We start from the raw sequence: 27,500 nt of genomic DNA on the forward strand, positions 1-27,500 counted from the left end.
AATCCTTCGGAGAAGGCAATGAGACCCCACTCCAGTACTCTTGCCTAGAAAATCCCATGGACTGAGGAGCCTGGTGGGCTGCAGTCCATGGGGTCGCTAAGAGTCGGACATGACTGAAGCGACTTAGCAGCAGTAGCAGTTAGAAGCTGGCAGAAGTCAAAATTCAATCAGATTCTGGCATTACTATCTCAAATATTTGTTGAAGGATTTGTTCATGGTAAACTGTAAGGGAGAATTATTGTTTTTATAGATGAAGAACCAGGCTAGGAATAGAGATCAGGGAAATAACATTAACAGACCTGTGGCTTTAGTACCATGTGGCAGGTCCTGAGTTAGGTAATAAATATTTTAATCTTACTATTTTGTTTCATGTGCTCATCAAAATATTCCTAAAAGATACAATGTACTCTTACTGTTGAGAAACTGAAAAACAGATTAAGAAAATGGCTGTGAATTTTAATTAAACTCAAGTCACTTTACAATGTGAAACCAGACGTCCAACAAAAATGTTTATGGAAGTGAATCCCCACAAATTAGAAGACATATGGAAAAGAAGTTTATAAACTATAATGAGTTTAAATATATATCATTATTATTGCCCAGATGACCAAAAAAATCAGATCATATCAGATCAGTCGCTCAGTCCTACTCTTTGCGACCCCATGAATCCCAGCACGCCAGGCCTCCCTGTCCATCACCAACTCCCGAAGTTCACTCAGACTCACGTCCATCGAGTCAGTGATACCATCCAGCCATCTTATTCTCTGTCGTCCCCTTCTCCTCCTGCCCCCAATGCCTCCCAGCATCAGACTCTTTTCCAATGAGTCAACTCTTCCCATGAGGTGGCCAAAGTACTGGAGTTTCAGCTTTAGCATCATTCCTTCCAAAGAAATCCCAGGGCTTATTTCCTTCAGAATGGACTGGTTGGATCTCCTTGCAGTCCAAGGGACTCTCAAGACTCTTCTCCAACACAACAGTTCAAAAGCATTAATTCTTCGGCGCTCAGCCCTCTTCACAGTCCAACTCTCGCATCCATACATGACCACTGGAAAAACCATAGCCTTGACTAGATGAACCGTTGTTGGCAAAGTAATGTCTCTGCTTTTCAATATGCTATCTAGGTTGGTCATAACTTTCCTTCCAAGGAGTAAGCGTCTTTTAATTTCATGGCTGCAGTCACCATCTGCAGTGATTTTGGAGCCCCCCAAAATAAAGTCTGACACTGTTTCCACTGTTTCCCCATCTATTTCCCATGAAGTGATGGGACCGGATGCCATGATCTTCTTTTTCTGAATGTTGAGCTTTAAGCCAACTTTTTCACTCTCCACTTTCACTTTCATCAAGAGGCTTTTGAGTTCTTCTTCACTTTCTGCCATAAGGGTGGTGTCATCTGCATATCTGAGGTTATTGATATTTCTCCCGGCAATCTTGATTCCAGCTTGTGTTTCTTCCAGTCCAGCGTTACTCATGATGTACTCTGCATAGAAGTTAAATAAACAGGGTGACAATATACAGCCTTGATGTACTCCTTTTCCTATTTGGAACAAGTCTGTTGTTCCATGTCCAGTTCTAACTGTTGCTTCCTGACCTGCATACAAATTTCTCAAGAGGCAGATCAAGTGGTCTGGTATTCCCATCTCTTGAAGAATTTTCCACAGTTTATTGTGATCCACACAAAGGCTTTGGCATAGTCAATAAAGCAGAAATAGATGTTTTTCTGGGACTCTCTTGCTTTTTCCATGATCCAGCAGATGTTGGCAATTTGATCTCTGGTTCTTCTGCCTTTTCTAAAACCAGCTTGAACATCAGGAAGTTCACGGTTCACTTACTGCTGAAGCGTGGCTTGGAGAATTTTGAGCATTACTTTACTAGCGTGCAAGATGAGTGCAATTGTGTGGTAGTTTGAGCATTCTTTGGCATTGCCCTTCTTTGGGATTGGAATGAAAACTGACCTTTTCCAGTCCTGTGGCCACTGCTGAGTTTTCCAAATTTGCTGGCATATTGAGTGTAGCACTTTCACAGCATCATCTTTCAGGATTTGGAATAGCTCAACTGGAATTCCATCACCTCCACTAGCTTTGTTCGTAGTGATGCTTTCCAAGGCCCACTTGACTTTACATTCCAGGATGTCTGGCTCTAGGTCAGTGATCACACCATCGTGATTATCTGGGTCGTGAAGATCTTTTTTATACAGTTCTTCTGTGTATTCTTGCCATCTCTTCTTAATATCTTCTGCTTCTATTAGGTCCATACCATTTCTGTCCTTTATCGAGCCCATCTTTGCATGAAATGTTCCTTTGGTATCTCTGATTTTCTTGAAGAGATCTCTAGTCTTTCCCATTCTGTTGTTTTCCTCTATTTCTTTGCATTGATCACTGAAGAAGGCTTTCTTATCTCTTCTTGCTATTCTTTGTAACTCTGCATTCAGATGTTTATATCTTTCCTTTTCTTTTTTTGGCCACAACAAAGATTTTCTTACATGCATTTTTATCCCTTTCATTCTCTTCTCTTTATGAAATATATGCCAAACCAAGAGAAAGGTTCCCAACGATGATTCACTTGGCTCACTGTTTTCCATTCAACCAGATATATATGTATATATATATATATATATATATATTTTTTTTTTTTTTTTTAATGCCACTGGTCAGTGGTATGTGATAATGTGGTGAGATTTTTCACAGGTGACCTGATCACAATCAAAATTTCAATTTCAATTCTCCTTCCCTAGCACCACCTACACCTGCTCTATTTTCTCCATTTTTAAACTCTGACATACTATATTGGTTTTAATTATTTGTTTAGTGTCTGTCTACCTCTGAAACTCCAATACTTTGGCCACCTGATGCGAAGAGCTGACTCATTGCAAAAGACCCTGATGCTGGGAACGATTGAGGGCAGGAAGAGAAGGGGACGATAGAGGATGAGATGGTTGGATGGCATCACCGAATCAATGGACATGGGTTTGGGTAGACTCCGGGAGTTGGTGATGGACAGGGAGACCTGGCATGCTGTGGTTCATGGGGTCGCAAAGAGGTGGACACGACTGAGCGACTGAACTGAACCTCCAGTACAATATAAGTTTCATGAGAGTAGGGATTTTGTCTGTATACCTAACTTCTAATACAGGTATACGTTGTAAAGACTAAGTATTTGTTGAATGACTAAATGAATACCCATGAAAAACAGTTTCCTTCTTTAAAATTCACAGATGAGACAAAAGACAAAGCTCCCCATTCCCATTTCCAGTTTATTATTTCTTCTGTAAACATATAGAATAGTTACATCCAGGGGAAAAGGGCACGGATTTTCTTTTACACCAAACTAACAATTGTCTCTCCAAGATCTTTTATACATAAATCCAGTAAATGAAGAAGCGGAACCAAAACATACTGCATACTTTTCCCATCATACCAGAAACCACAAAGAACTAAAAGTGAATGTTTTCAATGAATAAATTCAACATTTTACTTTGCCATACATTACTTTGCATTTTAAAAAACGATTTCATTTTCCTGAAATTGTTTAGATACATCATGCAAACATATACTCCCCCAGGAATGACCTGAGATCACTCTGTGCTAGTGAACAGGAATAAATAATAATAAATAACAACCAGCACTTTCACAAAACAGCCCTGCCCCACAAGCAAGTCTCAAAGAGCTTACAAAAAATTTCACAAGAATTTTACAAGGCACACATAAAGGAAAAACATAGTACAACCATAATTTTTTTCAATCATCAAAGATAGATACCAACTCCCAAAAAAGAAAAAGTTTATTTCTATTCTTTTACTCTCCCTCCCAACTCCATCCCTCCCCCACAAAACTTCATTCTAGGAAGCAAAAATAAGAGTACTTTAATCATAAAGTATTTCTGAAAGGAAAATGTCCTTATGCCTAAAAATGTCCAATCATAGGTCAAATGGGAAAGAAAACTGAACGTTGTGCTATCAAATTCTCGAGTGGAAGAAAAAGTTTAATTCAGAAAAATTCTGCCTCCAATGGAGTACTCAAGGAGCAACATTCATAAAGACACAAAACTATCCTCCCTGGCTTTTCCCTCTTCTCTGTCCTTAGAAATTCAGGAAGATTTACATATAAAATCAAAGAATTATAGACCTTGAAATGATCTTACTTTGTCAAAATTGAAGTTGTCATTTTACATATAAACTTATGAAAAGCTCAAGGAGAGGTGACCTACCCAATGTCACTAACTAGTGACCTGGGTGTTATGAAGTTGTTTTTCTTACCCAGTATGAGAGCTGGATTATTTAAAATCTCTCCCAGAGTTAAAAATCTATAAAGAATTTATTTTTCACAAAGCATCACAAAAAGGGTATTTAACACTTATACAATCAACATGTGATTCATCACAAAATACATTAAATGGTACAAAGTATATTACATTTTAAAATGTGAAAGGGCTTCCACAGAAACTAAAGTGAGTGAAGTCGCTCAGTCGTATCCGACTCTTTGCGACCCCATAGACTATAGCCTACCAGGCTCCTCCGTCCATGGGATCTTCCAGGCAAGAGTACTGGAGTGGGGTGCCATTGCCTTCTCCAGAGGATCTTCCCGACCCAGGGATCGAACCCGGGTCTCCCGCGTTGTAGGCAGACGCTTTACCATCTGAGCCACCAGGGAAGCCCTACAGAAACTAAACGTAACAGAAATTCTAAATAAAGCTGAGGTGAGTGGAGGAGGAACAGAACATCTTGAAATAAGATATATCCAGTCGGGCTTCTTTACTAAAAGTAGTTCCTGTGTTTTAGAAGATATGATTTGCCCTGCAGTATGTTTAAATCTTGTTATAACAACAAAACATTTTGTATTACATGCAGACAGGGATATTAGAAAGCCATGGCTCGTTAACACCACCTTAATATTACTCTCGGTAAAATAACCACACATCCTGGTTTTGCTTTTGGTACATTTCTGAAAATATGAAATGAAACTCTTAAGCAGGGCTTCTAATGTAAATTTGTGCTGCATGGTACCCTGCTATACTTCAGGCTGATGTGGAACCCTCCAGGGACCTCAAATCCCAGCACCTGGTCCTCCGCCTCAAGTAAATCAGATGTTGCCATTACTGCTATGATTTATTCCAGGCCTGAGTGCCTTATTCTCCTCTTCTTATATAGTGGAAAGTTTCTTGGCTGGTGGGACCTGTTTCCTCACCAGGAATTGAACCTAGGCCATGACAGTGAGAGCCCAGAATCCTAACCACTCACTAGGCCACCAGAGAACTCCTGGGCGAGCCTGATCTGAAGGGAAGTGTCGGAAACCTCACTTGTTGGTCTCTGTGAGGGAGTTTGCTGTGCTGAATCCCTCTTGTGACTGTGGGCAGCAGAGGACTGTCTATTCCACATGGTGAGGTCATCCATGTGTGGTTATGGCACAGGAAGGGGTATGCTGATTCTAAGCAATAAACAACATCTTTCAAACTTTCAAGATAAATTTCCAAAGACTCACGTGGCCTACAGAAAAGGAAAGAACTGGAGTCTGGAATGGCTTTTTCTCAGGAACGGTTGACCTTTGAGGACATGGCCATTGAATTCCCTCAGGAGCGGGAATGCCTGGACTCTGCTTACAGGGCCTTGTACAGGGGTGTGATGGCAGAGACCTGCAGGAACCTGATCTCTGTGGAGATCTATTGATGGTTCTCCTGAGGACGACCCCGCTATATTTACGGAGCTCTAGGAAATGACAGACAAGTAGTCAAAAGGGAAGAGCCAGATGAGGGAGCGCCTGGCAATCCTCTCAACTCACGTGACAGAGCTGGAAGAAGATCTGTACACAGCCAGAGAAGACCTCATCAAATCTAAGGAAGTGAGCACAAAACTGCAACGAGGTGTTTGTGAAATTGAGGCTGAAAACCACCAGTTGCAGGAACTCCTGGAAGTGGCAGAGCAGAAGCTGCAGCAGACCCTGCAGATAGCAGAGATGCTCCCCAAGGGGGAGGCAGAGTTGGTCAGAGGGTGACCGTGCTCTCCAAGGCAAGGCAGAGAGAAAAAATGAATGAGGAACATAATAAATGTTTGTCAGAACTGTTGACAAGCTTTTTTCAGAATCTAAAAAAAGGCTTCAGCTTTATCTCAAAGACAGAATGGCGGCTCTGGCATAGAAGTCTCCTAGGAGAAGTGGAAAAAAGCAGTTAGAAGAAAGGCAGCATGATAGGGATCAGCTAAGACTAAACCTGGAAACCTTGAGAGCTGAACAGGACCAGATGAGGCTGAGGGCTTTCCCTTCATGACCTGACTTGTGCAGGGTCCTAGATGCCAGGTTCCTCATGGCAGACAAGCCTGCAGTGTGGAGATGCCCCCAGAAAAGCCGGCTGCCAGGGCTACACGAAGAGCCTTCCATGAGCCTTCCTCATGAAGCTTACAGTTTCATGAGGTACAGGATGACAGGAAGGCCATAAAGTGTGGAATCTTGGCTCCCTCCTCCCCATGGTCTCTTTAGCTGAACCAGCTGCACAAAGGGGCTCTGCTGGTCACAAGGACATCAAGGACATGTGTAACTCAAAAGGCTTGCAGGATGGCCCTGAGCAACCCCAGCAATAGTTAACAGCAGCCACGACTTGCTGCCCAAAGCCCCCAAGAAGAAGGCGTCAAGTCCTACTATCGGCCTCTAGTCCGGCAAGGAAGAAAAAGGCTAACCTGGACATCTTGGCAAGAAAGTCTATAAATATACATACTATAACTGAGGATTCTGCATGCCACAACCAACACTCCACATGCCACAACTAGAAGGTCCCATGTGCCTCAAATAAGACCAGGTGCAGCCTAAATAAATTAAGAAGAAAAAAAAGAACACTAATAGCTTCAGTTCAGTTCAGTTGCTCAGTCATGTCCGACTCTTTGCGACCCCATGAACCGCAGCACACCAGGCCTCCCTGTCCATCACCAACTCCTGGAGTTTGCCCAAACTCATGTCCATTGAGTCAGTAATGGCAGCCAACCATCTCATCTCTGTTGTCCCCTTCTCCTCCTGCCCTCAATCTTTCCCAGCAACAGGGTCTTTTCCAATGAGTCAGCTCTTCGCATCAGGTGGCCAAAGTATTGGAGTTACCCATATTTAAACCGTTCATCTAGTGATATTAAGAAAACTAATATATACTGCCAATTCAAGATAAAAAAATATGGAATGAACTACGGATCCAGCAACATGGATGAATATCAAAGGCATTAAAGTGAGTGAAAACAGCATCTCAAAAGGGAACTATAAGATTCCATCCATGGTATTTCAGAAAAGGCAAAATTATAAAAATGGAGAACTGGCACTCGGGTTTAGTGCTAGGAGGAGGAGTGACTACAAAGGTGAAGCATACACAAGTGTTGGAGGGTGATGGAATGTTCTGCGTCCTGAGTGCAGTGGTGGCTGCATAACTCTGTACATATAGAAACATTCATAGAACTGTATACCAAAAACAAGTCAATTTTACTGTATGTTAACTAACAAAATAAATTTCAAAAAGAAAACATAACAAATACCTTAGAGCTTCATGCCATTGATATAATTTTACTGGCCACTAAATTATTAAATGTCACCATATTAAATAAAATCAAGAAACCTGGGCCTAATTAATCATTCTAAAATATATATACTAACAACTCATAGATACACTATTGTAAGGAATATTACCTTTATGTATAAGGAAATTCTGCTACTTCCAAGTGAATTTGAATGGTGTTCCTTTACAGTTTAAAACAACAGGTATCATGGTGTTTAGTTTAGAATTTCCAATACAGTTCATTATAAAAAATTAACTAGTCCTACCTGTTGTTAAAATGACTAATGAATAATAGTATGCTTTAAATTTTTTTTCCTCTTCTCAGTATCCTAATTTATTAAAATTATGGTATGGTTGGATTGTACACCTATATCCATCATCTAGGGATCTGAAATCAGAATCTGGAAATACTGCTGGATCCTCTGTCAATAGAATCAAGAATATTTAAGAGGAACACTATTTCTTGAGATAAACCACTGAGACTCATATATAATGCATGAGACAAGATGGCATCCTATCAGCTTTATCATGTCTCCCACACTTTGGAACTGGTAGTACAAGTTCAGAAAGAATAACATGTGTAGGTAGACCAAAAATAAGATCTAAAGATGGGGGTGGAAATGCAATATTACAAATGCTGCATTTCTATAGAAAGACTTGCCCAACAGAATGATATACAGCTTACATAACAAGGTGTGATTCTAGTTACAGTAGGTTTTGCCTTTCCAGATCATGCCTGGGTAGTTTTTCACCACTGCTTCTGCCATGGAGAGAGGTTAAATGCTTTTTGAGGGCAGATTTGTGCTTGAAATCCATGTCACAACAGTGGCATTTGTATGGCCGATCCCCACTGTGTATATTCAAGTGGTCCTGAAGTGTGCTTTTTGCAGTAAATGTCTTCAAGCACACAGTGCACTGAAAGGGCCGTATGCCCATGTGCCCTCGAATGTGCCTGTTCAGATTTTTCTTTTGTGTAAATGTTTTCCCACACTGTAAGCACAAGAACAGTTTATGCATCTTAAGGTGGCGCAGATAGTTCTCAACATGAAGAAACCCTCGAGGGCACCGGGGGCACTGGTGCCTCAGGGAAAAAGCATCCTCTAGATTCTGAATCTCATTCACTGGACCATGACTTCCTTCAGTGTTCTCACAAAATAAGCCTTGATCTTGATTCCCAGGAACTTCTGCCACTCTGCTCTCAACTGTAGAATTGATCAGTGAATGCTGTGTTTCTGAGAAATACATGCTTGCTTTTGAAGAGGTACAAGGCTGTGAAAACTTTCCATTTTCTACACCCCCAGTACTGATAGATTCCACATGGAGGATACGAATTTCATTGTCTTTAAAACTCATGTCTACTGAAGACAGCTCTGGCGATCTCATTTCCTCTCTCTCTGTGGTCAAGCTCTCTACTGTAGACTGTAAAACGTTGCTTTCCTCTTCTTTAACATGGAAATCTATGTTTACAGGACTATCTTCTGAAATTTCAATGATCTCACAGTCTTTATCTGAATTTTCATCTTCATTCTTAACATCTCGATCAGAGGATTGACAGAGGTCAACATGCTGATTGTTATTTTTCATAGAAAGATCAATTTCCAAATACTTTGACAAAGCTTCTGTGCACTTTTCCACAATGTGAACCATCTGAAGGTAACTGGCAGCAGTCAAATATTTCAAAAGCTCTTTCCTTTTAACTTCAAGTGCTCCAGTGTAGCAAGAGAGCAACAATTTTCTGCCAACTTCTGCACTCTGCAAGATGGTGATTCTGACATGTTTTGACTGAGTGAGTAAAAACTGATCTCTCATAAAGGTGGAGCAAGCAGCTAAAATCACCTTGTGCCCCTGGAACTCAGTGTCATTAATATAAATTGACACATCACAAAATAAATTCTGCTGCCTCAAGAGATTCATTTTCTGCAAGACTACATCTCCTTGTTGTTCAAACTGGAAGTGCAGAACATCAGACTCAGCAGCCATGGTCACAATCTAAGCAAAATAAAACATAAACACGGATGTAAGGATCGGAATTGTTTTACTACATTGTGATAGCAAAAATAAATCATCCCCAAATCCTAAACCTAAATTAGGTAGAAGATAACTCAAATTCTAATCTGTGTGCTAAGACTGAACCCCTAGGGTAACCACCTCAAAATCCAAAAAAAATAAAATGCATTTCTCTATGAGCTTGTGGCAGGTAACCACCTCAAAATCCAAAAAAAAAAAAAAAAGCATTTCTCTATGATCTTGTGGCACATTTAAAAAAAATTTTTTGTTACAGCATTTTTTTTGTTCATTGTTCTACTTTTATTTGTACATTAAACATTTTTCATGGCAGACTAGTTATGTTACATACAGCATTTATTACATTGAATTGTCCTCAACAGTTTTTATGTTTTTCTCTTTGACTAAACTCTATGTGCCTTGTGGACAAGGACATTGTTAGGGGCCACTACTAAGTGGACTTAACAGTTTCCCAAATTAGAATCCTTAATATAATCACCAAACTTCCTAACTCCTCATCACCTGGACCTCCAGGTAAGCAGGTCCTTCCTTCTGCATACCTGGACCACTGCAGCCTCCTTGATGCCAGTCTCCTACATTACAAACTACCCTCCTAAAACCCATCAGAATAACATCTTTTAGAACTTTAAAAAATTTTCTATTTTTCTTTTCTGCTTTAAATCTTCCACGATTCTCCTCCATCTCCAGGACAGTCTAACCTTCTTAGCGAATACAAGATCCTTCATTATTTGGCCTTCACCAACGTTATGGTTGTACCTTTCCTCAATCTCTTACATTGAAGCTGCTTTGATATTTAGATTTTCACCACTGCCCAGACAAGAAGACCCAATTACATCTTTGTACTAAAGTTATATTCGCGCTTCCAGCTAGTGATCTGGCATAAGGCTCAAATCAAATAAGATTTCTCCTCCAGTATCCCGACAGAGTCAGTACTTTCTAGAACATCATGAAAAGGAGCCTAGTTCATTTGAGGTCCTTCAGCGAGCATGGTGGCCGGAACAGAGCAGGGGCAGCTGCGGGAGTATCTGTTGAACTGAATTCGGATCACACCGGCCTGGATGATCCTCTAGTTCGTGACATAGGTCTTCCCGAGCCAAGCCCGCCAGGGCCAAGGTCCTGACGGCCAAGTGCCTGCAGCAACATTTCAGCCACTCCCCGGCCGCGCCTCACTGCTGCCCTCCTGCTCCCCTGCTTCCGCCTCAGGCTTCCCCACCCGCGAGACTCCAGGGCACTCACTCACCGACTCAGAAACCAGAGTCAAGCTTTCCGCGGTAGCGGCGGCTCCGGCCGGAAGGTGGGGGGGGGGGGGGGGGTCAGCCTGGGGAGGAAACACATCCGGGGTCAACCAGCTTCGTTCCTCACTGGGGCCCTCTGGGCGTCCCGGAAGGACATTCTGAGACAGTCTTCCTTCCTCACTGCCCCCGCGACTGGGATGACAGACCCTGGAATTCCCTCGAATCCCATCTCTCCTGTCCCACTTTCGGCACTCGATCCGGTTTGCTCCGTGAGTTCTCAACATCCGAATGGCAAACGGGTTGTGAAGTTGTAGTATAGCGCATCTGTCGGAGTACCCGGCGCAGGGATCCCGGGAGACCCTCCTGGATTATTAGGGGACCGGAGCCTATGCTTACCGGCCATATAAAAGGTGGCGGAGAGGGGGGTTGGGAAAAGAGGAGGGTGCTATTGGAATCAGTATTGGAGATTACTTAATTAATGCCCCGTCAGGATATGGATCCCACCTCACCTGTCAACCTATGGCTTCCTCCCTACAGCCCTACCCTTCTCAGTTCCTTGGGAAACGCAGGCATCTATCTAAACCTTTAACCTGGCTCTTTCCTCCAACATAGGCTGTTTCCTTCTACTGTAATAGAACGTGGTTCAGCAGAGGTTGCTGCGGGCCATTACCCGCCCCCCTGCCTCCCCGTTACCAGGGAACGGTTACCAGACCACTAATGGTTGTTCAGCTATTGGTCTGTGCACGGCAATCCTACCCCCTAGAACCCCCAACCTGGGGGTGGGGTGGGAACCCTGAGGGGCATTTGGGTTGGGTGCCTGGCTGCCTTAGGGATGAGAACTGGACAGGGTCTAGGGACCTGGCCCTAAGGGAGCAGACAACTGAAATCTGCCTCTCTAGCCAGGACTTGGTCCTCAGATTGTGAAAGCTGTGCCTTGGGACCTTGCCCTTTCTTGTCAGAACAGAGAATATTTACCTGGTGGAGATTTACAGAAACATCGATACCTGACCATGACCGGACCTCCAGAACAAATACACCAGGAAGTTTGCAACAACTAACGTTGTGCCTCTCTCACCTTTCCTACCAAATGGCTTTGCTGAAAGCTTTTGGGGAGTTTCTCTGATGGGTCAGCTGGTAAAGAATCCGCCTGTAATATGGGAGACCTGAATTCAATCCCTGGGTTGGAAAGATCCCCTGGAGAACAGAATGGCAACCCACCCCAGTATTCTGGTGTGGAGAATTCCATGGACAGAGGAGCCTGGTGGGCTACAGCCCATGGGGTCACAAAAAGTTGGGACACGACTGAGCGACTTTTACTTTTAGGGAGTTGGGGGTTTTAAGGCAAGAGTCACCCACCTCCTTGCATGGCCCTGCAATAAACTTTTCTCTGTTCCAAACTCCCAACATTTTGGTATTGTTTGGCTTTTCTGTGCATCTGGTGCATGGAGTAACACTACCACTCATCCTTCAAAATCCCATTCATCGTTCATAAATCACATCATCCCTAAAGCCATCTTGAATTGCCATGAATTACTTTGCTCCCACTTGGGGAACCAGTAAACCCTTTGGCTGCCTTAATGACTGTAATTATCATACCTGAATTGAAATCTATGTCCCACCTAGGCAGCGGTATTTAGGACAGTGACTTACTGATCTTTGCATTCCCGGAAGTCTAGCACTTAGTAGGAATCAAGTATTTGCTAAATGAAGGAAACGTCACAACCGATTCTTAAAAGCAGTTGCTCCATCCCCTCAATCAACGGTAGAGGAAGAAGTAACTGACCCTGATAACAATTTTTTGTTAGCCCAGATTTGCTTCTGAAGCCAAGCTCAGCATGTTTGATTAACATGTCTTCAAGAATAAGAGTGAGAAAACATTCCTGTATTCAAATTCAAGCAACTGGAATGGGAAGCAGGAGGAAAAGAGAGAAAATAAACCACTGACACCAGAGCTTTAAATTGTCACACTTTTATTAAGGAAACTTCCCCATAATAAGTGAAGAGGTAGTTCACAGTATGTCTAACATACAACAGATTTAGAACAGCTATTCACCAGCTGAAATAAAATGTTCTGGGTTGTTTGTTTAGGACATTATTTTAGAAGTAGTGATGGTGATCACCCTCCATTTATAGATCTTCTAATAAACTAAAACAAATTAAAACCACATCTGATTTACCTCAGAGCCACTTCAGTTTGGAGTTTGCCTTTAAAATTAAATAATAAATAAATAACTGTGACACGGTGATTTTTTAAAAAACCAAACTAAGGAAAACAGAACCCTCTCATTTTTAGTTATCCTGGGGATCCATAAAATACAAATGCTGAATGTCTACAGTTTTAAAAAATCTTCCTCCACTACAAGAATACAACTAGTTTTGAAAGTCATCTTCCTCTGTAAAACATATTCAATATCAGTAAATTGATCACTTTGCATATAATCTAAGAAACATGTATAAACAAAAAGTCAAGTACCACCAAAATTAAGAAAATGTCTCACAGAAACAGAACACCTCTCCAGCCAAGAAATGGGGGAGACTGTAAACCACTTCAGTGGTTTGCAATTGAAAAAGGTGAGAACTACAAGTTTTACTCATACAAAACCATCAAGAGGCTGATTTTAAGTGATCAAAGAAAGCAAGGCAGTTTTCTTTATTCTTCCTAGGATAAAACCAAATTGATACCTTATCTCACTAAGACTACATGAGACTGTAAGCTCTGTGAGGGCAGAGACCATAACAATCTTATCTTCAAATTCTCAGTATCTAGCATAGTGCCTAACAATAATATGTGTTCAATAAATGTCTCCTGAATGCTTGAATGAATCCGGAAATAGTCTCCAACCAAAGAGACCAGTTTTATTTGAAGCCATGCCTTTTAGTCTTCAAACCACTAACAAGACATGAATTTACGCAAAGCAAGCACCCCAACTTGAAAGTTCCCTGTGATAAAATGATGTTTAGAGAAAAAAGTGAAACAGTGGTTAACATATTAGTGTCTCACTATTGCATAGAATTGGTACTCTTTGGCTGGATCATATAAAAACCAGAATGCTAGGTAGCATCATTAGATTATATAATGAGTGACATTAGGCATAAAATACCTATTAGTCTTACCACTCCATTTTATTCTCATTTAAAACCTTTTAACAAATGGTAGAAATTATACTTCAAATCAGATTCACATGTAAATGCATCAAATTCTAACAACTTTAAGAATACCCTCTGACTACTCAAGTTAAATTGGAGAAGGAAATGGCAACCCACTCCAGTATTCTTGCCTGGAGAATCCCAGGGATGGGGGAGCCTGGTGGGCTGCCGTCTATGGGGTCGCACAGAGTCGGACATGACTGAGGTGACTTAGCAGGACTCAAGTTAAAATTAATTTTTGGTTCATCTATACATGGGACTCTCACAGCTCAGAAACAAAAATCAGGAAATCCTGATGGAAACTAAACACTGTTTCCAGAAAAAATTAGTTTCACATTTGGATCCTTCTCACACTGTTATCTGTCCTTTCTGTTCCTAATCAACACCCAGCAAATCAGTTGCTTGCTTAGGAAGAATGTAATATTCATCCTAACCAAAAAATAATTACCTTACAAAAATAAATCCTTCTATGGTGTTCTGTTTGCAAAACTGAGGCTGTCTTAGAACGCACACAAGGATGCACGGAGGGGAAGCACAAACTAGGAACTTTTTGCTAAAGTATTCTTGATCATGTACTAAATCTTTTTAAGCCAAGGGACAGTGAGAAATGAGGAGACCTTAGCTCATATTTAGCCTACTCAGTCTACTTTGGCCACCTTGGCCAGGCTACCTCTTTGGGCTTTGGATACCCCAACTTAAAAAACGAGAGGCAGGCTAAATGATTTCTTAAGATTCTCTATGGACTCAAACACTCCTATTATCTACATCTAACTCATGGTTCAGAAACAAGTAAGACAAAATTTTATCTCTGAACATGTGCTTAGGAAAAACAGTTGTTTTGTTTTTCCGTAACGGAAAATCAACTTTGTATTTGATCTGTCAAAGGGGATGAGGTGGGACTGTGTACCATTATAGGAACATCTAAATGCAAAAATCTGACTGCTCCTGACCCACTTTTTTCATCCACTTTAGAAATTAAGGTACACAAGGAAATGAGAATTCAAAGACTATTACAATATGCTGGACAAAACTGAAGGCCAAACTCACCTTAGCAATAGCAAACTTCTACAGCAAAGTCTAGAGACTGACTCCAGATAGCCCCTTTTTAAAGAGAGACCATTATATGTTAGCACACTTTAAGTGTACCTGGAGCAATCCTGATTCCGAAAGCATCACCAAGTAAGCTACAGAATAATTATAAGCATTTGACTTCTTTCGGGGGAAGACCTCCCAAATAAGTACTGTTGTACAACTACTACCCTTTGTTGGTTATGCTCCCCAATGATGATTCCTGTCTGCAGGTATTGATGGAAATACTGTACTCTGGTCTATGTCAACTTCAATCACATGAAGCTGGGCCATAAACTGTTGAAAAGAGTACAGAATAATCTAAAATACTTCTTTATAGCCAGCTCCAGGATAAGTAGATTCATTCATTTATCAGACATAGATGAATTATCAGTGGTTGTGATAGAACTAGAAGTTCTATCACATATTCAGGCTGATAGCAATATCACCTTATATCTCAGCTTATTTCCTACCAAAGAAAAAGATTATTTGCTTCCCTTAGCATAGCATCTATTGGTGGAGTGGAGTTGATGTTATTAACTTCTTGGTACCTTCAGAATGTGCCCAGTGGAAAGTCTAAAATAAGTGTCAGTCTAAGACATAAGTTGATGTTAGGTAGACAAATGGAGTACTCCTTGGGAAAGGAAAACAGACATCACAGGATAAATAATTCAAAACAGAACATAGGAAAGGGCAAAAGGCAGGCAAGACCACTCCAAGTGGCAAGTTGCCTGGTCTGTTAGTGCTTTGACTCACCCCTACGACCTGCACAGAGGATCTGGAGAAGTCAAATTAGCGAAATGACTCCTAAAAAGACTCGGACTATTGCCATGTTTGTTGTAGTCAGTTCTAGTTAGGAGCACAAAGGCCCTGTTTAATTCACGCAAGTGCTATCGTTCCTTAAGTTCAGGACAGCTTGGGCCAGTTTACCGGCATCCAGGACCTGTGTCGCATCAGGCTGCGGCTGACACCCTTTAGAGTCTGTGACTGTTGTACACGCAAAAGAATCAAAGTCCACAGTGAGGTCTTGCACATTTCTTTCATTGGCATTATCAAAGCTGTTTTTGCCATGCAGCTGTTTAAGGTGCTTCCTCAAAACTGGCTTATGTGCAAAAACCATGTCACAATAGTTACACTTATGGGGCTTATCTCCACTGTGAAGGTTAAGATGATCCTGTAAGGAACACTTCTGAGAAAAGGTTTTCCCACAGATTTTACACTGGAAAGGTTTAATGCCGGCATGCACACGCATGTGTCGATGAAGGTTGCCTTTCTGAGTAAAAGTCTTGCCGCAGAGTAGACACATAAAGAGTTTGTGCATTTTTAAATGGTTGGCGTAGTTCTCCAGGTGACGAAACACCCTGGTACACTTTGGGCACTGGTGATGCCACTGCAGGCCTTTGTCTACACCTCGAATATTAGGCCCAAAGACATCTTTCGCGGCCATGATGATGTTATCACTGCCTGTGTAAGAGAGGGCATAATTGTGGAGATGGTTTTGCTCTATTTCACTTACTCTGTTTTCCACAGTTGAATTTATCAGAGAGTGCTGGGGCTCGGATGAATGTAAAGCAGTGGGTTCAGAAGAAATAAACTGGTTCTGATCTTTTTTACTTCTAACCTCTGATACATCCCCAATAGATTCTACCTTAACAATCTGAATATCACTGTCCTCTATATCCATACTGTCTTCAGATGGGTGAATACAAGGTGAGTCCTGCTTTGGGGAGCCTCTGGCATCTCCCTGATGTTCTTTCGACTGGGGAGAAGCACTCTGTGGTTCACATCCCTCTTTACTTTCCATTGGCTGTTTTGGCTTTATAAACTTCCACAAGGCCTGCGTGCACCGTTCTACAATGTGACTCATCTGAAGAAAACTCGCAGCGGTCAAGTAATTGACCAGTTCCATCTCGGGGAATTCCAGCACACCACTATAGCACGACAAGAGCAATTGTCTCCCCACTTCGGAACTCTGCAATATGGAGATTTTCACCTCTCTCGAATCGTTCAGTAAAAACTGGTCTCTTAAGAAGGGGGAACCTGCAGCAAACACAATTTTATGCCCCTGTACCTCAATATCATCTATGAGAACTGTAACATCACAAAATTTATTCTCTTCTCTTAATTTGTTCATTTTTTGTAACATTGAATCTCCATAATTTTCAAACTTGAAGTGAAGGAGATCTGATCTTTCAGACATTTTGGCAGACCTAAAGAACAGAAATGTAAAAAGGATGAATTTAAGAAAATTCAAACAATTAAGAAAACCTGGATTTTCCTTCCAAAAACAAATCTGTGTTGTCATACCTGTTCATATGTATCTGAATGAAATTTCCCTTGAAAGAGGAAGCTAGTATAACAGCTTTTGAAGGCTGTTAAAAATGACTCCTCACCAACATCAAGTGTCAATTGCAGCTAAAGGAGTGGACTTATATTAGTGGAAATTGCTTGGCATTCATTCAGCTTTTTAAGACGCTTAATACAAGAACAGTGCTTGAGTTATTCCAAGGGCATTCTTTTGCTTCTCAAATCAGAATTCTGTCAGGTTTCATGAACTACCTAAAACATCCCAACAAGTAATAAAGTAATAAGTAACGATTTTATTTTGCATGATACTGTGAACCTGCTTCTTCAAAGACAAAACACTATTTTCCTTTGCTTTGAATTTTACTGTAATGGCACTGCTTGTCCCATTCCTGGGTAAACCCTCTTCTGTCTAAACTGATGTGAATTTACTCATACAAGTATTTTTGCAGTAAAATGAAAGTCACATGTTTAAAGGGACAACTTTTAGACAGTGTCAAAGGCACAGGTCTTTGTTCTTTGCATTTTGGACAAACCTAAATCCTTTCTTAAGAAACATTTGTTGATACATGAAGTAAATATTTGATATAGAAAAACCAGATGAGTCACTTGGTGGGAATCTGAGTAAGAGTACAGTGGATCTAGTTAATCCCTATTAGATGCTTGCTTTCTTCTTTATCCCCATTCATCCATCATTACTCATCAACTGGACTACTCAAATTCATTCATAAATGCCCATTGGTTCCAGTTTCTATTACCTCTAAACCAACTCCTACACCACCTCATGTCATCTTTCAAGAACATAGATCTGTTTATATCAATCCCTGCCTAAAATCTTTGTGACCTCCTGTCATCTCCTGGATGAAGACGAACCTCTCCAATATAAACTGATCAAGTAAATTTAATAATAATTAAGGTAAACATTGGCAAAAACCAACCAACCATGGAGACGGTTTCTTTGTAAAAACTGCGTATATGTCCTGTTGTAAAGCAATTTCTTTGGAGAAACTCCTCATGTTCTGATTCCATACTCTTACTTGGCCTCCCACGTGTCACTCTAAAGGGAACGATGAGTTAGCCATGTCAATGTGACACCGTCAACATATTATTTTTACGATGACAGCCCATCAGTCATAGTAAAAATAAACACCTTGTCTATATACCAATCTTCTGTGAAATCAGTGGGTATATAAGATCTACCCGTGAGAAGTAGCTCCACAATTTCAGTACATCAGTAAGTTCACCTTGAACTTTGTATCTCCATCAACTCCATAGTTGAGAATCACAACCAACAGTTCCTAGTGACATCTGGCTCCTGAAGCCCAATCTTTAGTTTTATGTTCTAGACCACTGAGTTACAAAGGCCCATAGAACACCAGCTTGTGACAGCAGAATATAGGTCTCAATCATAATGCTCAGCACCTACTTCATAATAGTACTTTACTGACTCCAAACCTTACTACAGGTATTTCTTTAGTCCAGAACACTATTCTCAGCCAATTCTGACTCTCTTATTTCCTCTGAGACCCTTCTCTAACCCCTTAGATCAGAACAGTTGTCTCTACTGAAACTGTAACCTCAAAATACTAACAGTAATATCCTTCAAACTGCAAGCTTCATGGCATTAGAATAATCTCTGCCCCATTCAATAGGGCTAATGCTGGGAATCTGCATCTTCTAGGGTGAAACACTCTTTCCTTTGGTTTCAAATTCAATAGTAACGCATCCACATTGCTGGCAAACCCTATTCTGTTCAAACTGGTGTGTATACCCATCACCTAATATAGTACTAAACACACAGCAGGTGCTCAGTTTGTATCTGTTGAACCTTTAAGATTCATTTGACAGTAATAGGAAGACTTGCTGTTAGGAAGACCAGTGCAGTGTCTGCATAAGCATTACAAGTCTGAGGCTATGAGAGCATACAAATGAATGGGTACAAGGAGCAAGGGGGAAAAAAAAAGACATTTCAAAAAAACTTGTGGGAGACACGAAAAAAAGCAATATGCAAAGGTTCTAAATTTAGGAGTTCACCTGAATTAAAATGTCACTGAAAGAGAGGTGAGACTTAGGAGGAGGGACTGGTATGGCACAGGTATATTTAAACACATTTATACATAAATTTGGAGAAGGAAATGGCAACCCACTCCAGTGTTCTTGCCTGGAGAATCCCAGGGATGGGGTCGCACAGAGTTGGACACGACTGAAGCAACTTAGCAGCAGCAGCATACATAAATTACAAGCATCTTCTTTGTATGGCACTCTGAGTGTACAGATAAATTATAATCACAATGAAGATGAGAGAGGAGGGATGTAGAGAAGCATATGTAGCATCAGAGAAGAGATGGTAAATACCAGATGAAAAGGAAAAATCTTGGAGACATGGGAATATATTAGTAAAGAAAGTGGCGCAAAAGTATTATCCATCACAGGTCAATTTTAGCAATTATGGTTGCTTGACATATTTGATCTGGCAGTGGTGAATATCCCAATTCGTAACTAGAAATTATACAAATGACTGTTGTTCAAATAGCCAAACACAAGGGGCACTATTTCTTAGAGGTTTAGCTTGTCCTGAATTTACTGGCAGGTCAGCATTTTGATCTGTGGTGCTGGAGAAGACTCCTGGGAGTCCCTTGAACAGCAAGGAAATCAAACCAATCCATCCTGAAGGAAATGAACCCTGAGTATTCACTGGAAGGACTGATGCTGAAGCTTCAATACTTTGGCCACCTGATGGGAAGAGCTCACTCACTGGAAAAGACCCTGAGTGCAGAAGGGCAGGAGGACAACGGGGTGACAGAGGATGAGACAGTTGCATGGTATCATCAACTCAATGGACATGAGTGTGAGTAGGCTCCGGGAGATGGTGAAGGACAGGGAGGCCTGGCGTGCTGCAGTCCATGGGGTCACAAAGAGTGGGACAAGACTGAGCAACTGAACGACAACGGCACTTTCCTACTAACACTGAAAAATAAGTACTAATTGCTTCCATCTATACCAGGATAGTACTCGAATTGCTTTAGGCAACTTTCCTCAGGGATCATTGTTCCTTGAAGCTCCAAAGACAGGAGTTGGAATACAGTTTCATTTACCTCCTATTCATCAGTCTCAAGCGACTTACCAACAGGAGCAGTCAGGTATCTCAGGGACGTGCTTGATTTGTCTGCTGTAGTCCAAGAATGTGAGGAAAAATTATTATTTCTCCTTTAAGAAGTTTTCCTTAATGTGTCAGCCCACTCTATTGTCTCTCTTTAATAAACTCTTATTTCCAGGCCACAGAGTTCATCTGTTAATTGTTTCCTGTCACTAGTTTCTCTTTCCATCAGAGGGTTAGTTATTTGAGGTCAAGAACCAACTGTTATTTTGTACACAACTCATTCAATAATAACTGTAACTAACTCTTAATGTTCCCTATGAAGTTACTATTGAGCTATGGTAGAGATGCCTTTCATTATTAATACTGTTTTTGAGTGCCCTAGAAAATTTCTGTCTAGGGTTTGTTTCCAAAAAATAGTTTTGACAACATAAAATGAAATTTTAAACAGAAATTTAAAAATGTTCAAATAAAAAGGAGTACTTGTTTCATATGAACTAGTTTAATTTTATTTAAAAATAAGAAAAAGGATGCCTAATCTTTACTGAACCCTTGCTGAGTACCAGGTATACCCAAATCGACCCATTTAATCTTCAAAATTTCTATGAGGTAAGTATTATTGTCATCTCCACTTTGCTTATGAGGAAATTCAAGCTTGGTGAACATAAGTCACTTGCTTATTTAAGAAAGGTGGAAAGTATTAAATGTTAGAGGTAGAAATTATGCCTGAGCGACATGATGCCAAAATTCATGTATGACAGAACTAGGCTAGCTGAAGTTTTATCTTATGAACATTAACTGTCATCTCCATTCATATCCATTCAACTATACCCTGATGATTGATATGCTTTTGTATAGTTAGTTATGCTTCAATAAAAGACTTATGCTTAAAAACAAAAAATACAAATTGAAGCCAAATTTTTGTCAAGTCTAGAGGGCTTTAATAGTAAACCATTCATGTATTATCCTTGTCTTACCTTTCTCACCTATTTTAACTTTATATTATTTTTCTATCTTTTGTGCATTCATCTTTGTCGGATGAAACTTAATGCCATTTATAAAGAAAACAATAAAAATCATGAATATATTTGATTTTTAGACTCCCCAACTATAGTTAACTTCTAGTAGCAATTATTCATTATCATCATAGAAATCACTCACATAATTCTAGATTATAGCAGACCTTCTAGGAACTGAAAGTACAGAACTGATTAGGTAGACTAGAGACTTGGTCACCACATTCTGCTGATTCTTTTCAAAGAATGATTTCCAAATTCTCTATATTCTTACTACCATTGGCATAGTTCAGGTCTTTATCAACTATTGTCTGGGTTACTGTGATTAAGTCTGAATACTGCTGAGTTTCTCTTAGCAAGTTTTAAATGACCCCCTTTCCAAACATCAATGAAATAGAAATAGCCTCACTTAAAATCACTTTTTCTTTGTTTATATTTACACAATTCTTCTATAATCACTATGTTGCAGCTGATTTGAAATTTCCCTTTGTTCAAACAGGAGTAACCCAAAAGGATCAGTGAATATTTTAGGTTGAACAATGTTCACTGTTAAGCAAGGGACAGTGTGAAAATATCCACGTTTCTTATCTCAAATGCCTCTAATGATACTGATAAGGAAAACTTTCAGTCTGTTTTCTCATCTACCTCATAAAAGTACCTTTATCTTTCAACTTAGCATGCACAACTACTTCGAAATCTTTCTTCCTCTTTCATTAACACCATATGCCATTTTTCAAAGAGGCTGTAATATACTACAGCCTTTCTATAAAACTCAATCCTTTTCTTCTTTTGGGTAACTTTCATGACACTACATTCTCCAACTGCTCACTCTTTTACTTACAACATGTTTATACAATCTGTAAGTAACATTACAGAAATATACCGTTCCTGGAAGAACTTTTGAATATAGGTGAAGTAAAAGTCCGCTTTCTCAACCTCCTTCCATTCAGTCAGTTGATTCTCAGTTTCTTCCTTAATGAATCTCCTTCCCTCTCCATTTTACTATGTATAACACTCCCAGCCACAGAAAATAAAAACTAAAATTACTTTCAAACTATATATATTGCTTTGCGACTTTTTCGTTTATTGCTTTTAAGAGTTATTTATGTTGAATAAATCTGGTTATTTATGTTGAATAGATCTAGCTCACTCTTCTTAAACTGTTGTACAGAAGTGGGCAAGTGACTTAACAACTGGCCTCAGTTTTCCACCATTCTTTGGCTGATCTGTTCCTTAAGGATTCTGTAAATTGTGAAAAGGTAAGTATATTCTTCAAAGCTTAGTCCTTAAGTTTTTGCTATTTTCTTGAGGCTGACTTCCTCAGAAAACCTGTCTTGGTTTCTCAATGTTTTATTACCTTCTCTATTTAAGAAATTCCTAAATCTCCATCCTCCCTGCACATGGTCCTTCCTTGGCCAGGCAGGGATGCAGCGGTTCACAGGGCTCTTCCCTGCTCCTGACTTGGGACCCCTAACTTGGCTTGCATGCACTTCTCAGCAGGACGCTGTGGGGAGGAGCCCAGGCAAGCAACAGGGCCTATGTGGCCCATGACCCCTGGGCCTCTGAGCTCCTGGCCCAGAGAGGTGATGTTAGAAAACTGGCTTAAAACTCAACATTCAAAAAAATAAGATCATGGCATCTGGTCCCATCACTTCATGGCAAATAGAAGGGGAAAAAGTGGAAGCAGTGACAGATTTTATCTTCCTGGGCTCCAAAATCACCGCTGACAGTGACTGCAGTCATGAAATCAAAAGATGCTTGCTCCTTGGAAGGAAAGCTGTGACAAACCTAGACAGTGTATTAAAAAGGAGAGACATCATTTTGCCAACAAAGGTCCATATAGACAAAGCCATGGTTTTTCCAGTCGTCAAGTACAGATGTGAGAGTTGGACCATAAAGAAGGTTGAGCACTGAAGTACTGATGCTTTGCAACTGTGGTGCTGGAGAGTCCCTTGGACAGCAAGAGCAAACCAGTCATTTCTAAACAAAATCAACCCTGAATATTCATTGGATGGACTGATGCTGAAACTGAAGCTCCAATACTTTGACTACCTGATGCAAAGAGATGATTCATTGGAAAGGATTCTGATGCTGGGAAAGATTGAGGGCAGTAGGAGAAGAGGGCAACAGAGGATGAAATGGTTGGGTAGTATTACCAACTCAATGGACGTGAGCTTGAGCAAACTGGGAAATAGTGAAGGACTGGGAAGCCTGGCATGCTGCAGTTCATGGAGTTGCAAAGAGTCGGACGTGACTTAGTGACTAAATAACAACAACATGGCTAACTTTAACCAAACTTAACCTCAATTCAGATTCCCTTGTAGCTCAGTCGGTAAAGAATGTCCCTGCAATGCAGGAGACCCAGGTTCAATTCCTGCAAAGGAGAGATCCCCTGAAGAAAGAAATGGCAACCCATTCCAGTATTCTTGCCTGGAAAATCCCATGGACAGAGGAGCCTGGTAGGCTACAGTCCATGGGGTCGCAAGTCGGACACAACTCAGAGACTAAACCACCAACCACCACCAACCTCAGTTCAATCTAATAAAAAATAACTGCCCTAGGCTATTACTCTATCATTTGAAATGCATGTTATCTAAACTCTTGCACCAGCTAAAACTCAATAAGTCAAAAATAAAAACTTGTGGAGAATACTTCTGAGAACAGTGGATGTAGAGACAAGGAAACCTGTTAGTGTTATTTTAACAGAGCGATATAGAAATAATGAGGGCCCAAATAATATAGATCAGTCCTGGGTGTTCACTGGAGGGACTGATGTTGAAGCTGAAACTCCAATACTTTGGCCACCTGATGCGGAGAGCTGACTCATTTGAAAAGACCCTGATGCTGGGAAAGATTGAGGGCAGGAGGAGAAGGGGACAACAGAGGATGAGATGGTTGGATGGCATCACCGACTCAATGGACATGGGTTTGGGTGGACTCCGGGAGTTGGTGATGGACAGGGAGGCCTGGTGTGCTGCGGTTTATGGGGTCACAAAGAGTCGGACATGACTGAGCGACTGAACTGAACTGAATAATATGAAATTGAGAAGAAATAATATGGATTTATTTTAACAGATTCCAGAGATATCTCAAAGAATTGATGGACTTGATAACCAAGGTAGGGAACAAGGGATGAAACGTCACGATGACTCCTAGGTATTTGGTTTGAGAAACTGGATGTCTGACAGAATGTCATTCAATAAGCAAGGAAATGCTGGGGGAAACGACCATGGGTCAGGTTTTAAAATGTTTAACCAGAGGAGCCTGCATGACATTAAGGGGAAGATCGATTAGCTAGCTGATACGGCTCTGAAGCTAAAGAGAAGACCTGATTTGGATAAGTTAATAAATGAAAGCATGACATACCTAACTATGAATGAAACTGACCTAAAATGGCACATATTGGAAGAGAATCTAAGGGAAAAGAAATGAAAAATAAATCCGTAACAGAAACATAAATCCATCACTTACCTTCTTCTCAATCTGGATCTCTTCCAAGCCTCTCCATTTTTTTTTAATCAAGAGTCTATCTTTGCTTAAATTTTCCCCTTCTTTTGACTCCCATGTTCAATCACTGCTTAGTACAGTGGATAAAACCAGGTTTCCAAGAATCAAAACGCTGCCCCACCACTTTCTAGTTGTATGACCTTGGGCAAGTTACTTAATTACTTTTGTTTTTTCAGTTGTCCCATCTGTCAAAGAAATAACAGTACTTAACATAATATTAATATTTCCATAACAATAGGTTGTTATGGAAAATTAAACTAATTTAAAAGTAAATTAATGTTTTAAATTCAGTTACTTTTTAAAAGAACTTAGGATAGTGCCTGGAATTGTGCTCTGTAACCAAATGTTAGATCAATAATACAGCCTGTCAATATCCTTTGTGAAGTCCTTTAACGTGTGGCATTTCTTTCATTCTCATTTGATACCAAACCACCTGAGGTCTCTCCATTATTTCACATATTATCACCTCATCATTCTGCTAAAATTGCTTTGTAAAAAGTCACTCATGATCTCTTGATAAAGAAATGCAATCTTTTTTTTTTTTCTTTCTCATTCTCCAAAGGCTCTGCATCCATTGTCTCAGTGGACCCTTCTCAGTGTTCTCCTCTCTTGACTTCTGAAACTTCTTGGTTGCTGGAATCCTTACGTTTTATCATTATATTTTATCATCTACTTCTGTTTCTGCTACTCTATCAACTACTATTAACTACTCCCATTTCCCCAAATATTCCCTTCATTGTCAATAACCCCTTCCTGATACCAACTATTTCCATGGCTTCCTACCTCTGTGCTTTAAGATGATTCAAACTTTTACCTCAAGCCACGGCATTTAGGCTGAGCTGCAGATTTGTCTTTCCAACTCTATACTGGACAGTTTCATGTGGCTATCCCATCAGGCCTTAAATTCAAATATCCAAAAAATGAACTGGTCATCTACACTATGCTTATGGTTTTATTGCTGATAATGGCATTAACATTCTTCAAATTTCACAGGCCTGAAACCTAAGACTCAGCTTTGATATCTCTTTCACCCTCAACATCCAATTCATTATGGAGTCTTTACAGCATTTCCTACAGCATGTGTGTGCTTAGGCACTCTCAGTCATGTCTGACTCTTTGCAACCCCATGGACTGCAGTCTGCTAGGCTCCTCTGTCCATGGGATTCTCCAGGCAAGAATACTGGAGTGGGCTGCCATGCCCTCTTCCAGGGAATCTTCCCAACCCAGGGATCGAACCCAGGTCTCTCACAATGCAGAGGATTCTTTCCTGTCTGAGCCACCAGAGAAGCCCAAAATACTGGAGTAGGTAGCCTATCCCTTCTCCGGTGGATCTTCCCAATCCAGGAGTCAAACAGGGGTCTCCTGCGTTGCAGGTGGATTCTTTACCAGCTGAGCTACCAGGGAAGCCCTTCCCTTCAGCATACCTGCTTTCTTTCTGATAATACTATCATAACTTGGTTTTGGGATTCCGTTACTTCTCACTAGGCTGATCCCATTACACCTTCAAAAGAATCTCCGATAAGAACATCTAGAATTTAGCTAAAGAGTCCAGAATCAGTTCTTAGACATTCCTATCCTATAGGCTGACCTCCAGAACAAGATGATTTTCTACAATGCAAATGTGACCACACTAGTCTCCTGCTCAAAACTCTTCAACAAGTACCCACCTCTTTTAGTTGTAAATCTTCACTATCTGGACTTCCATCTACTTTCCCAGCTTCATATCTCATGCTTCGCACAAGAGCCCTGGAACCCTCTCCTGCTCTTCCCACACAAGTTATGCTCACACACTGCAACTGCTCAGCACTGCAACTGTTCCTCTGAGGGCAAAACCTCTTCTCCACCTTATCCGCAAGTAAAACTGAAAGTCTCTTCAGCCTCCCCGGCAACAGCCCCTTGAACGTTTCATACATATACGACTGATATGCATATCGCAGGAGCACTCATTTGTTTTTATCTGGTTCCCAAACTTGACCCTGAAAATTAGAACAATGTCTTACGAATTCCCAGTGCCTGACAAGGCGCCAGATATAAAAAAGGTGTTGTAGCCAGTGGCAAAAGGGTAAACTAGCTGCACTCCACAGTGATCCTCGCAGGCTGGCACTGAGGCCTTGCCCTGGCCGAGAACTGGCACTTCTTAAAAGATGCCAGAGTCGGGTTAAAGCCAACTGCTTGGCCCTCGGCTGGGGTCCCCGGAGGAGGTCCCTGGGGGCATCCTTAGGCTCCCCACTCCAGACTCAGGGGAGGGAAAGGGGCGGGGCATAGCAGGGGCCGGGCCAAGGGCTCCGTAAGCACCCCCAAGCCTAGGCCAGCCCCTCGGCCCCCATCCCGGTGCAGGTCCCGGCCAATCCATGGCCCCAAGGGGGCTCGATTTTGAGAGACCTTGTACCCCTACCCGGCGCTCCGGCCGCCTCCGCACTTACAGACCCGGGGGAAGGCCACCGTCAGGATCCGGCACCGCCAGGAGCTCCGGCCCCTCGGGGCTCCGGGAAGGGGGAGGGGCAGGGAACCCGAGCCAAAGGGGGACCCAACGGAACCGGAAGGGCAGCCCTCGCCGGACAAAGACAACTTCCAGGTCCCATGGTC

General features: G+C 41.2%; 2 protein-coding genes and 1 long non-coding RNA gene across 7 annotated transcripts; 1 reads left to right on the forward strand and 2 right to left on the reverse strand.

The window, feature by feature from the left end:
* Positions 1-3,232: 3,232 nt before the first annotated feature.
* On the reverse strand, positions 3,233-10,840 carry ZBTB6 (zinc finger and BTB domain containing 6). Its single transcript, XM_019970783.2, has 2 exons — positions 10,781-10,840; positions 3,233-9,504 (listed from the first exon to the last, which is right to left on the reverse strand). Exon 2 carries the CDS (start codon positions 9,493-9,495, stop codon positions 8,221-8,223), a length of 1,275 nt encoding a protein of 424 aa, XP_019826342.1. The 5' UTR covers positions 9,496-9,504; positions 10,781-10,840; the 3' UTR covers positions 3,233-8,220.
* Positions 10,841-10,892: 52 nt separating this feature from the next.
* On the forward strand, positions 10,893-12,179 carry LOC139185636 (uncharacterized). The gene is made up of 2 exons (XR_011569138.1): positions 10,893-11,044; positions 11,735-12,179. It is a non-coding gene; the product is annotated as an uncharacterized lncRNA (long non-coding RNA).
* A 549-nt stretch (positions 12,180-12,728) lies between these two features.
* On the reverse strand, positions 12,729-27,462 carry ZBTB26 (zinc finger and BTB domain containing 26). 5 transcript variants are annotated; one of them, XM_019970791.2, is made up of 2 exons: positions 27,338-27,462; positions 12,729-17,200 (listed from the first exon to the last, which is right to left on the reverse strand). In XM_019970791.2, exon 2 carries the CDS (start codon positions 17,188-17,190, stop codon positions 15,865-15,867), a length of 1,326 nt encoding a protein of 441 aa, XP_019826350.1. In that variant the 5' UTR covers positions 17,191-17,200; positions 27,338-27,462; the 3' UTR covers positions 12,729-15,864. The 5 variants fall into 5 exon arrangements, with proteins under 5 accessions (XP_019826350.1, XP_070654226.1, XP_070654225.1 ...); XM_070798125.1 differs by having other exon boundaries at positions 27,310-27,455; XM_070798124.1 differs by having other exon boundaries at positions 24,879-27,447.
* Positions 27,463-27,500: the final 38 nt, after the last annotated feature.

Source organism: Bos indicus, chromosome 11, assembly GCF_029378745.1.
Source record: "Bos indicus isolate NIAB-ARS_2022 breed Sahiwal x Tharparkar chromosome 11, NIAB-ARS_B.indTharparkar_mat_pri_1.0, whole genome shotgun sequence".
Lineage (NCBI taxonomy): Eukaryota > Metazoa > Chordata > Mammalia > Artiodactyla > Bovidae > Bos > Bos indicus.

Coding starts and splice junctions, on each gene's coding strand:
- ZBTB26 (XM_070798123.1), bottom strand. CDS start 18,567: ATGGAGTTGATGGAGATACAAAGTTCAAG. Junction 17,201..18,538: donor ATGGAGATACAAAGTTCAAG/GTGAACTTACTG, acceptor TCTGTTCTTTAG/GTCTGCCAAAATGTCTGAAA.
- ZBTB6 (XM_019970783.2), bottom strand. CDS start 9,495: ATGGCTGCTGAGTCTGATGTTCTGCACTTCCAGTTTGAACAACAAGGA.